Source organism: Phoenix dactylifera, chromosome 6 (genome assembly GCF_051530095.1).
Source record: "Phoenix dactylifera cultivar Ajwa chromosome 6, Ajwa_hap1_PhDact_Kaust_v1.1, whole genome shotgun sequence".
Classification (NCBI taxonomy): Eukaryota; Viridiplantae; Streptophyta; class Magnoliopsida; order Arecales; family Arecaceae; genus Phoenix; species Phoenix dactylifera.
This window is the reverse complement of record NC_143195.1, coordinates 25,180,310-25,193,691: the sequence shown is the minus strand read 5'-3', so window position 1 is coordinate 25,193,691 and position 13,382 is coordinate 25,180,310. Positions and strand designations below refer to the sequence as shown.

General features: G+C 35.3%; 1 protein-coding gene across 1 annotated transcript; it reads left to right on the top strand.

The window, feature by feature from the left end:
* The first annotated feature begins 3,256 nt into the window (after window positions 1–3,256).
* LOC103718600 (very-long-chain aldehyde decarbonylase GL1-10-like) lies at window positions 3,257–13,304 on the top strand. Its single transcript, XM_008807498.6, has 5 exons — window positions 3,257–3,772; window positions 3,941–4,263; window positions 12,085–12,232; window positions 12,326–12,358; window positions 12,824–13,304. The coding sequence occupies exons 1-5, from the start codon at window positions 3,443–3,445 to the stop codon at window positions 12,896–12,898; spliced, it is 909 nt and encodes a 302-aa protein (XP_008805720.3). The 5' UTR covers window positions 3,257–3,442; the 3' UTR covers window positions 12,899–13,304.
* Window positions 13,305–13,382: the final 78 nt, after the last annotated feature.

Here is a 13,382-nt window from a genome sequence, read left to right as displayed (position 1 = left end):
CTTTCAGAATCATGCCTTCTGACCTATGTCTGAATCTAATCCATATTGGTTGGACCCACATGATGTGAACCATTTCATATAGGTGGCCCGCAGGTAAAGCATACAACAAACGTTGGCATGTTACTTTAATAGGTCTCATATTTGGTATTCCAAGTGGCCATGATGCACAGCCAAAACAAATCAGATGTGTGACTCTTTCTCCTTGATCAATCCTTCGAAATTCATAATATTAGACTATTATAATTTTTAAAATCATATCATAAAGATTGTTATGATCATTAAAATGAATTATGTTTCTGTTGAGAGAAGAGAATATTGGCTTATATAAATTTCAAACAATAATGAGATGTTAAAATTAAAAATTTACACTGTTGATTATTATCTATATTATTAAAAAATATTCAAAAACTAAAATTTATGTATTTTAATGATCTTTGATCTGTATACAAAAAAGATACAAAAATAAACAATTAAAACGATATGAGATCAGCTTTTATTATGATCTAAGTATTAAAATTTGCTGATTTTAATTTATACATATTTTTAAGATATATATATATATATATATATATATATATATATATATATATATATATATATATATATATATATATATATATATATATATATATATATATATATATATATATATATATATATATATATATATATATATCAGGATTAATACGATAGATTTAATTTAAATATTTTATTATGTATGTATAAGTATACTAGTACAATAGAAACTGACCATTTTTCGTATCTGTATGATGCACAATTTAGAGACCGTCAAGGTACATGATTTTTGGTTCTTAGCTAATTTTGGTGGCATAAATACTAATGGTATGGATATTCGATTCGGATGCTCCATTAATATTTGGTAATTGAGAATAGTGGATAACCTTTCCTCGCGAGAGAACCATAGTCTATCTCATAATAATTTTAGAGCACAACATAAAGAGAATAAAAAATAATAGCCAATATTTAACTGTTGTTCCATCCTCTGACATTTGTTAATTGGCAAGAATAAATAGCATTTATACAAGTTTTCATTGTTCATTGGGATATAACAGTAGCTTTTAAATTCAAATTCTATATGAAGTAGCAAAATAAATTTTTTATTTTCCTTGAACTAACCCTTTGTTTAAATCCAAAGATAACAATAGCTTTTAAATTCATCTGACTAATATTTCCTCGATGAGCTACTTAATCCATTTCAGTTCACTTATACTATTCAAGGTGAGGTTGAGCCAGCTTGGGTTAAAAATACAAATTCATGTTTGATTTAAATACAAAAATTGTTTGGTTATACCCAAACTAACATATAACTTCACAAGTTTTGGGTTGTCTTAGGTATTACTAGCTCGAGGTTTGAGTTAAACTATAGATTGCCCCAATTGATGCCTCACATTATCTTCATTATATTTGGGATTGCCATAGGTCAGATTTGATTATGTTCATACCAAAATATAAATTATATGCCAGAGCCAACCCATCCCTGATTTCCAACAAGGTGAGGTGGCCCATGCAGACCAGTATGAGTGAGTGGTTGAGGCTAGATACATAGAGCAGTAGATGGTAATAGAGAGCCAAAAGAGAAAAGAGGATTAGCTTACCATTCATCAATATCCAAATCTAGGCAATATTTAATAGCTGAATCTGAATCCAATATCTTGGTGGGCACATTTTCGAGGAAAACAAATGCAAAAATTTAAGAATCATATCGATATCGTAACCGTAATTGTAAATTTAAATTAGAAAAAATTAAACTCTTTTATCAAGGTATATGCCAATGCTAAACCCAACTTACACATTGCCAATCAGCACAAAGTTGTTCTCCACTTTTATTTCTGCTAAAAAAAATGACTTCATGTGAATCCAATGCAATCCTAACCCTAAGAGAGAGGTGCATATGGCCTCATGTTATGCAGGTCCCACATGGCTCCTAGACCACATTGTCATGATTGAATCCTTCCATGACACCATCAATGCCCCCATCATCCCAGCTGAAGCGATCCATACCATCCCATCAACACAAACTCACCCCACATACCAACATATCATCAAACAGCATCACATTTCTTAAAAACCAAGTAGCGGATCCGCCCATCGCCGGCCATATTCCACGGGCCCTTACGGCAGGCCAACTTTTCGGATCTCCCATTCTCCAATCTCCATCCCTCTCTGCCTCCACACTCAAATGGCCCGCACTACAACTCAGCACAGAGGCCACCGCTTTTTAGGAGTAAAAGTAAAAGTGGATTCGATGATACCCGTCCATGTTTATTTCTTTACAAATAATAAAAATTTAAATATCTAATTAATATTTATATCGATATTTATATCTTGAAAAAATTAAATATAAATATATATCTAAATATTTATAATTTTATTTAATTTTATCTAATAATTATAAATTTTTAATAAAAATAAATAACTAAATTAACATGTTATTAACTTGGTCTCTTGTTCATTTAGTAATATTTTTGATTATTTTACTTTTAATTATTTTTCAGTAGATTTGTATTCATATTTATTTACAAAAATATAGATTTTTATTCTACTAATATCTAGAGCTGAAGTTGGGTCGAATACGTATCGAATACAAGCATATCTATATTCATGTTTGTTTTATTTGACACATACAAATACGGATACGGATGTTAGTGGGATGTAAAAATTTATATTCATATTTGTTTTGAATGGATGTAGATACCAATCGGATATTAAAAGTATAAATATAAATACGGCTATAAATTATATAATTAATTTTATGATTATAAAATTAAAAATATTACTAAATAAATAATAAATTAAGTTAATAGCATATGGTTATTTATTTTTTAAAAAATTAATGAGTGCTATATAAAATTTAATATAATTGGAAATAAAATGAGATATTCGAATACGAATATAGATATTAGTTGAATATTTAAATTTCTATCTATATTTAAAATAAATCTAAATATAAAAATAAATTTGGAGGAATATTATCAGTTCTTGCCAGTGACAAAATACACACAGCTAAGCGCCATGGCCTCTGGCCCCCGCGGATCCTCAAGCTTTCCCGATTCGACGATTACGTAAACCCGCCACCTTTTTCCCTCTCCAGGTAATGCTACGGAGCCCAACAACATTACCAACAAGAAGCTACATTTGTGAGATGAAACAATAAGGGAACCATTTGGTACAAAATTGGGGCCCCGACGTGCTTCGTTTTAATTATTTTCCAATTTCACCCTTATATAGCTCCAAAATATCGCATTCCGCCCCCTCACCCCGTCCGCTTTCTTCTCCGCCCCGTCCGCCTTCCTCAGATTCGGCGGCCCGGTCTCCGGTGGCGCGCCGACCCCACCGACATTACCTCGTACCGATTATAAATATTTCGTGGGACTTCTCCGCACTCCTGCCCCCCCGTTCCCTTCCTCCGCCGCCTCCGGAGATGCTGCTGTACGAGACGATCGCTGCCGCGGAAGCGGCGCTGGGGCGTAATCTGACCGCCGCCGAGGCCCTCTGGTTCCGCTACTCCGCCCAGATGCCCGACTACCTCCTCTACTCCCACAACCTCATTTTCCTCTTCATCGTCTTCACTCTCGTACCCCTTCCCCTCGCCCTCCTGGAGCTCCGCCTCCCCTCCACCCTAGTCCCCTACAAGCTCCAGCCTAAGGTCCAACTCCCCCCGGCCTCCTTCTTCAAGTGCTACAAGGACGTCATGCGCGCCTTCCTCCTCGTCGTCGGGCCTCTCCAGCTCTTCTCCTACCCCTCCATCAAGGTCTCGCTTCATTCTCATCTCCCCCGACCCCACCCCCCTTCTTCTAGGGCCTTCTAGGGTTAGGGTTTTCGCCTTTTTTGGCTGGATTCCTCTTTTTACCCTCCGCTTTGTCGAAAAGTCTCAAAAAGATTTTTTTTCCTGGTTTTTTAATGGCTAAAAATGATGCAGTTTGTTGGGATACGGACGGGGCTGCCGCTGCCGTCGGCGGCGGAGATGGCGGCGCAGTTGGTGGTGTACTTCTTGGTGGAGGACTACGGGAACTACTGGATCCACCGTCTGCTGCACGGGCGGTGGGGGTACGAGAAGATCCACCGCGTCCACCACGAGTTCACGGCGCCGATGGGATTCGCCGCGCCCTACGCCCATTGGGCCGAGGTCCTCATCCTCGGGATCCCCTCCTTCGTCGGCCCCGCCATCGCCCCGGGCCACATGATCACCTTCTGGCTCTGGATCATTCTCCGCCAGGTTGAGGCCATCGAGACCCACAGCGGGTATTATTACTGAACTTTTGATTGCAGTCGCATTCTTTTCTGATTCTTCTAGTTTATATCGTTTTTTTGGCCAACATAATGGACTTTATATTAATTTAGGAGTTTGATGAAAGGAGAATTTTTGAAAGCGTTGCGTATGGTCCACTTGATCCTGTTATGAGGTGATGATGTTCTGTTTGTTGATTGTTTAACCATGTTGAGCTCATTAGTAACCTGCTTATATTCTTTTTTTAGTATTAAAGTAAACAGAATTCAGCTTTGAAGAAGGGGAAGTTTTTTCTTTTTTTCTTGTTTTTTGCTTCCAGGGCAAGCATCCTTTGATTAGGGATAGAAAAAACACAACGTCCATCACAACATCAATTTATGCGTTTTAAGATTTACCAACTCTAAAGATTATACAAGGGACTGCTGGTATTGCTGATCCTTTTGATTTCCCAGCTTTCAGAGTTTGAGTCCATTTGCTTTTCTCGTCAATATCTGACCACTTAGCATCATTAATTATTTGTTATGCACATGATTTGGCTATGGAAAAATGCTCAGCCTGTTGATCATTTAACCATGCCATGGTTATATGCTACTACTATAGGTCACACAAGGAGACTACTAAGGTGCCTAGGCCTGGCGATAGATGATAGGATGAAAAATATCATATATGTTTTTAGTAATGAAGGAAGTAAAAACAGACAGTAAAGAAGAGGGAAGCATTTTGCTTGGAGGCCAGGCATACTCCAGGTGGGAGAGCTTGTTTATAATTTCATTATTAAGTTTTCATGCTACCATTAGTTTTTTTTTTTTTTTGAGATCCTAATTTCTTCAAAAGCGAGCCAAAAAAAATTCCATCATTATCTGACTCCTTTATATTCCTGCTTTTGCAATTTGAGTCCTTTTATTAACCTTGTCACTCATCAATCAACAAAATGAAGAAAATGAAAATCACTTCTTAGAACCTTGACCTTGTCACAGCGCCAACAACCTAAGATATGTTATGTTTACAATTGGCTTGTGACATTCGCATTGCTTAATCATGTGTTTTGCATATCCAGCCTAATCCTTGCCATCTTGTTGTGCACAAAAATAACACGAAAAAACAAACTTGTGCATGACAAAAATAATCCTTGCCTAATCATGTCTGTCAGTCCTTTGTTCGGTGCATGACATTCCACCACAATAAATCAAACTTGTGCTCAAGGTTGGTATGCTTAGAAGAATTAACTTTTTGGTGTAAATTTCTCATTTTCCTTCTGACAAAATCCATTGTCTTTACTTGTGTCTGCTGTTGCTAGCAGTTTCATGACTGCGTAAAATATATGTAGGTAGAACCTCCATTGTCGATTGATGCAACCATTATATATATGTGTTTATAATTGCTTCGATTACCGATGTTTGACCATACCGGTTTGTATTTGCCATTTTTCATGAAATTCAACAAACCCAATCCATCTTTTTTTTTTTTGTTTTGGTTTGAAGGCATGTATGTATCTTGTTTGATCAAAACCACATATGAAACAACTTGGATAAATTTTTTCTGTTTTGGCTCTTTTATTGCCATATCACCTTAATGGCTTTTATATTTATTTGCTTGCTATATGTCTTCTTCAAAGAAAAAGAAAACAAAATACAAAGCTTAATCTCATCATCTGGTTGACAAGCACATCAAACTGGTTTGATATGTTGGATCTTTCAATATCCAGTCATGCATTCTTACCTCAATATGCATGCACATAATTGAAAAACTAACCCATGGTTTTAGTGTATCTGCAAACATTGAGTAGTTTTCCCTTTTCTAGGTGGATAGAGCCTAACAGCATCTTGTATGTATCAAACATATGGTAAAACTGAATTTGTTCATAAAAATGAACCCATCCAATTAAAAACATAATCTAAGTTGGCAAACTACTGTATTTGTCTTGGTTAGCGATGCTCTTGTTGGTTGGTGATACACTATGCCCTTTTGTGCTTTTCCATTATTTATTTACTGTTTGCTTCATGATACTCATTATATGTTGCATATTTGTTGAACCTTTTTGCAAGAAATAAAAATGTCTTGTGCTTGCTCTTCTGGAACATATGGTCTCCAAGAGATAGATAGATGTTGTTTGATGGGATAATCAATCCATTTTTACAAATAATAGTGGCAAAAAAATCATTCCTAAAAGATGATTTTGACTACAAGTGAGATTTTCAAAAACTATTGGTGATAGTCTAAAACAAAGTTATAAGAATGACATGCATTAATAGGAGATGATCAACTAGACAAGTCATACTCCAAAAAATGGTAGTTCATAGGATTCTAAGGGAGCTTACTACTAGTTTGCAAGGCTAAAAGGAGTTCCAATGAGGCACTGGTAGTTTGATGCTACACATGCAGCAATTGACTATACTGATTGTGCAGAACAGCAGATAAGATCAGCTTCATACTTGAAATAATAAGGGACCCAAATCATTAATCTTAAATTTATGTTGTAGGCAATGTTTTATGAAGTTTCCTGACTAACATTTTATTGTGCCATCAACACTGAAAAATAGGACGATGTTATTGCATGAAGGAAGCTAGATGAAGAATGCATAAATATGTTAATTTTTAGTGAACAACATATCGGTAATTGCTTGCCAGTGATCTAACAATTCACAAGGATCTCGATTTGGCCTTCATTGGGACAAACTTAACATGTATTTTTTGTTGGGGGGATGGTAGAAGGCAAGATAGGGTTGTAAACAAGAATTTACTATTGGTTTATATCGTAAACATGATGGGGAAAGTTGACAATGATACTATGGATGCTACATCACACCATATGTTTGGTTTGTCTTGCATAATATGGACCATATCTTGTCATGCTGGTACAGCAGGCTATAGTGCAGGCTTATATGTAAACAGATTGCTGCATTATGTGTTCAGCACAGTTAGCACCTTTTTGATTAACCATACATGTATGTATGTATATTAGCCGCTTAGACTGTAACTCTTTATCAAGTATTTTATATGCTCTCTTCTGTTTTACCAAAATAATAAGATTCCTATTGTTTGTTTTGATGTAGTATACTGCTAATTGATGTTTACCTATTTTTTTCTTGCTTTCTTATTTGGACATTTCGATTACATGCATATGCATTATAACTTAGCATGCTAAATTTGTTTAATAGGCAAGAGATCAAATAAGTGCTTAAAACATGTTTTCTTCTAGAAGGCAATCAAAATTAGTCTAGATTGTAAAGGTAAAAAAGTTGTCCTAGTTAGTGTCATTCCTGTCGCAGATTGTCTTGGTACGTAAAACATGTTTCATGTAGTATGATTGGTCTTACCTGCATAAGGAGCATAGCTAGGGCTTTCCACAACATGTTTGTCTATTACCTTCTCTTATATGTTTATTTAAACAGTTGAATCCCTCACATGAAGCAAAACCCTTAATTTGCATCTATGAGGATTTGCCACCACAATCACTAAATAAATTAATAATATGCTATTGAAAATGACTCTATCAAAAAGTACAAGCTATAGAAAAAGTCTCTTAGTTTTGCTTTTGAAAAAATAGTTCCTAGTTAAGTGGTAGAGTTATCACAATGAATAGCATAATATCTATAAACAAGGAGAAAAATTGGTAAGAATTCAAAAGTTATTATTTCTAGAAAAAGCAAGTTCCTGGACTTTTTTAGTTGAAATGGCAATTTGTCAGTGGAGGGTTTGTAACAGTTGACTGAAATGACATGAGAAGAAATCAAACAACTTACAATTAGGAATTGCATCATTTGGAAAAAAAACCTATAAAAGCCGAAAGACCTCAAATTCTGAACCTTTGTCAAAATAGCAGAAAAGTCGAGCTTTTGCTGGAAAAAAGTTAAGGGCCAGAAGCTTTACCAATTTGCAGCCAGTAGTTTGACATATAGGAGAAAGAAACTTTGTTTAGGAGATCATTAAAAATCTCTAGCTCAGAAGCCTTAGATACGATCAAGATGGGCTGCCACAAATAGATAGTTGACCTAATGATGACACAAAGCTAGGAAGAGAACCTATATTGTTGAATATGGCAAAAAATAGCAATTAACATCATCATCAGCATCATTGTCATCCAAGCTTTTTTCATATTATATGGGTTTGGTTATAGAACACAATTGAGATGGCTCGAAGGAAGGGTTGAGCAAATCTCATAATTGGTCAGCTTAATATCAATCCAATAGAAATTGGTGTGAAATTTCTGGCCAAGTAAATAAAGTCAAGAGAGGGACATGTCATGAAACTTATGGGGCATCAATGGTAGGAAACTTCTTCCAAGGGTGATGTACTTGCTTCGGAAACTTTCATATCATCTTAACAAGTTGTTGTCTTGGGCTTGAGGGAAGGGATTGAAGGAGTGCTTTTTTTGGAATTGTAGAGCAGATAACCTCTTCTGAAGGCTTTTGAGCATGTAGGTCATTTGAGCCATTGTTGATTTAAGATGGCTTGTGCAATGCAAATGTATGCATATAAATGCTTCTTCAACCACTTCCAGCATGCCCATAAACTGTTGATGTTAGAGTCCAAGAAATCGGGACAACCAATGGCAAAATGAGAAGCAAGTTGGGTCGAGTCAGATACAACCTGAACCCAACATGGTTGTATCTGCTACTACTATAAGTCAGTTTAAAAATTGGAAATTTCACCTTGAAAATTTAAATATAACACCATTTTTACAAATTTTACAGTTTTTCTCACAGCTAGTATTTTATTACTTTGTAATGTTAAAGGATATTAAAGTTAATATGAAATTTCTTTCTTCTTAGTAAATGTTACATTTGTTTATGAATTTTACAATTGGAGATGTGGATATGCTTCCCATTGAAGGTTTCCAAAAGATGTTTTTTTTTTCTTTTAAGCATTTTATGTAATAGATTCCCAAATTAATGAATATAGGGTGCATTCGGTTCATGATCGAAATTAGAATCGGAATAGATTGAAATGGAAATTGGAATAGCCATATCTCTTTACACGTTTGGTTCGTGATCGGAATCGGATTTGAATACTAAGGGAGAGTAGGGATTGGATTTTGGAGGGGATTGGGGCATACCTATTCCCCCCTAGAATCAGAATGGGACTCCCCCCAACCAAACGGTTGGAATGAGAGTCACTCATTCCTATACCCATTCTAGAGTCCAAATACCCCCAACCAAACATGCCCTAGTGTAATCAGATTCTAATGAATTAAGTTGCACTAAATTTATTTTAGTAACAAATTATTTAGTTTAAGTCTATATTTCTGGATTTTATTAGGATTAATTAGTTCTTGATTGTGTGATCGGTCATTTGAAGAAGAGATACATTGCCAAATGAACAATGTGAAATGACTTATTAATTTCAGGCTGCAATTTCTAGTCTTGTGGTTGCTTCTATCTTTGCCAAACATCCAACTACAAGCTAATTCTAGTGATATACTATCTTGTCCAAAAATGAATGGTATCAGTTGCGCATGCTAATTTACATGATAGGACACATAACTGGAAAAACATGGATAGATTGGAGCTTAATGTATTTTGATGATTAGATCATAGCAAAATATAGTATCATGCTATTAAAACCATCCATTTTTGTATTAAACTTGATCTTAGGTTAAAAACCACCAAAACAAAATCTTTTGTTTCGAAGCTTTCTTTTATGATGTAGATCATGGATGATTTAAATCTTTAATTTGGAAGGTCCATCCTGGTGTGCAGTCATAATTCACATTGGGGTGAAGAGAAGACCCCTTGCCTGCGAATCAGGGCAGCCCAAAATCATAGTGGGAGGTCATGATGTATAGGCAAAGGACCACCAAAATATCTCCTTTTCTATTTTTAGGCATTGTAGGCCTTATTGCTCTTATCCAATTGGTTAGATTCGCATCTGTGAACCCCAAAATTGATTTTTGTAGTGGGTGTGAAGTCCTTGCTTAACTCCCGGTGTATTATAACCACACCTGGAAACCAGATTTATGTATGTATCATATTTAACTATACAAATTATAACGGGAGTATGCTGTGGTCTTTGGGTCTGTCAAATTTGCCCTTAGTGAAACATTAAATTAGTTTTCCTGGAAAACTTCAATATAAGATAACCATGAGTATGAAAGAAAATCCTGTTAAAAAGTTTATAACTAGCTGCCTAACTATCTCTTTAGTATCATCTCTAACTTTCGCAGTCTAGGAGAAGCTCAACATTGGAGATCCTCTCATTAAAAAGGGAATGCTAGTGGATTCCATTTACCTCCTTTGCTGCACCAACAAAGAGTCCATCAACTATCTGTTCCTTAGATGCAGGGAACCAAGGACAATTTGGGACCAAATCTTACAGGCACTGAATATTGACAGCTAACCATTTTCTATGCATGCTCTTTGGTCAACTTCACATCGAAGAAATTTCCAGAAAGTGCTTAGGACATTGTTTGATCCCCTGATATTGCAATCTGCTGGACAATTTGGAAAGAAAGGAACCAACATATCTTCCTGAAGAAATTCAAACCAATATCATTCATTCTAAAACAATACACAGATATGTTCGATTGCTGGTTACCTTCAAATCCTAGAATTTCTAATTGTTCCAATATATCTCAAGAATTTTATGTGATATCTGATTGTGATCTGCATTGATTTCTTTAGTTGAATAAATTAGGGAAATAAATTAGGGTGGGTTTCCTCATCCGTTTTAATCAAAGAAAGAGCATATCTATATCTAACCGATGTTTTCTCTTCCCAAGTTCTCTATCCAAACCCATTCAAATTTATGATATGATAAGTTCTCATCTTGCATACCCAGTATAATATGTATATACATATATGTGTGCACATGTTTATATATAATATATGTAACGTATATGTGTATGCAATAGAGATAGAATCTCTGTAACAATCATATTTGAGTTAATATAGAAAATTGATGGCTTTATTGTTCGATATTTCTCATGTATTTATGTTTTAGTAGGTCCACTAATTATATAGTAAATATTACAAAGTTGAGTCCCTGCTGGTATCGAAACTGCTTGCATAGAAGTATATATTTGTGTACTGTATGAGAATTTTATCAATAAAAACAAAAAGGGTAATCAGAAATTGAAGACATTTCTTACTCCAAAGATGCTAATCAACAAAAGCTTTCTGAATGCAAAATGTTAAATTATTGTGATTCTCAACTCTAAAATGCCCACAACGTCTATGTGTTTGAGTTCGAGTAGCCTTCAGTATCTTCAGAAAGCCACTGAATCATATCTACATTGAGGTTCTGAATGATCATAGACTTGCTTATGAAGTAGCTTAAAATCAAGGAAGTTTTTCAATTCAAACTGTATATAATTTTTTCAGAAACTCCTATTTGCATCTTGCTGGCTTGTTATCCTTTTCATTCTTTCTTAATATCTAAAGTGATTCACAACTATTATTGCCTGTGACTAATGTTGGTCTTATAGATTGAACTGAATAGAGCCAGTTTATCAACGAAAAAATGTAAAACAGTTCTTGCAGGTCTCTATGGATGCTAGACATGCAGTTAGCCAGGATTTTCTTGGAAAGAATGCTCTTGAAGTCATTGCTAGATTATCTCTTTCTGAACATTAGTATTTTTGTGGATGGGCAATGTTGCTTATCTCACAGCCTGTGTTTTCCCTTTCAGTCTATAAATTTAATTTCTTATCTCTATTCTCTTCTGTTTCGATTTCATATAATTAACCATCCATATGCTTCCAGTGTCCTATAAGTTTTTATGCTTTTTAGCATGAATACGTCACCCGCTGAGAAAAGTATAGATATCTAAAGTTAAATCACTTGCTCAAGCAGTTATTGAATCCTATTATTTTTTTTGCTGACAAATGTTTCAAACAGCTATGACTTCCCTCTAAGTCCCACAAAATATATCCCATTTTATGGAGGGGCAGAGTACCATGATTATCATCATTACGTAGGAGGCCAGAGCCAGAGTAACTTTGCTTCTGTCTTTACCTACTGTGACTACATATATGGGACTGACAAGGTTCGTTAATTTCTTACAGTTTTAAGTGTGTGGTTAGCTTTAAAGGGAGAGATCTGGTATATTGATGCTATACTTGTTTCTTTATCATCCCAGGGTTACAGGTATCGCAAGGCCCACCTTGCAAAGGTAGTTCTACTTCTTTGCCAGTATCTCTACATATTATGTGTCTTCATTATAGAAGTATCACATATTACTTTGTAACGAAGCATACATGGACATGCATACTAGTTTCTGAGAACAAATGTTAATTATTTTAGCATCTGCTAGATGCTCTCTCTCTCTCTCTCTCTCTCTCTCTCTCACGCATGTGCGTGCACGTCCGTGCGAGCACGTCAAACATGACATGCTTGAATGTAAATTGTTTTAGCATCTGTTTTCACAAGCCTAAACTAAATGGTGATACATGGATGGTAGTATGCAAGTTATTTTCCTTTATCTGGAAAAAAATTCATGCATTGAGACTTTCAAATTCTATATATTTCATTATACAAAGTTATAGATGATACCCATTCCATGCATTTAGGTTCAAAGTTGTAACTTCATCATTGCTATTTTCTTCACTATACTAATTTTGTTTGTCATCTTTGACAGTTGAAGGAGCAATGGGCAACGGGTGGCCAAAATGGAGAAGCCAATGGTTGGAATCAAAATAAGAAGTCTGAGTAGGATTAGATCTTCAAGCCCTGTGCTTCAAAAATTTGTATGCGTATTCTGGCTGGTAGGTTTTGGCTACTTGGTACCAAATCCAGGTCATCATCCATTTTGGGGGCGTATTAAATGCAGCGTTTAAGTAGCACTCATCTGAGTTCATCTCCTCTCTTTTCTACTGATGTTGTCTTGTTGGTTGCTCGTCTATTTACAAAAAGAACATCCAGTGATGGCACTTGTTCAACTGATTTAAGGCAAGAAGATTTCCCCTGCATTTGGTACCAAATTTTTGTTTCACTTTGATTTTGCTCATGTTGGTAAGCCAGCTTCCTTCTGCTTTAATCAGACAGCTATTGTAATGAAATCATTAAATAACCTTGGGACAATCCTTACTTCAAATGTATGGAATTCATCATTGGTTAAATTCTCCCAACACTGATCAGTCAAATGATTCCTCATATAATTATGGATATTTATCTATATACTTTTTGAAAATTGATTG

What these genes read in the sequence shown, in the direction of transcription:
- LOC103718600 (XM_008807498.6), top strand. Translation starts at nt 3,443, where the DNA reads ATGCTGCTGTACGAGACGATCGCTGCCGCGGAAGCGGCGCTGGGGCGT. An exon ending in TCTCCTACCCCTCCATCAAG is followed by an intron (nt 3,773 to 3,940) that starts GTCTCGCTTCAT and finishes AAAATGATGCAG; the next exon opens with TTTGTTGGGATACGGACGGG. An exon ending in GCAAGGCCCACCTTGCAAAG is followed by an intron (nt 12,359 to 12,823) that starts GTAGTTCTACTT and finishes CATCTTTGACAG; the next exon opens with TTGAAGGAGCAATGGGCAAC.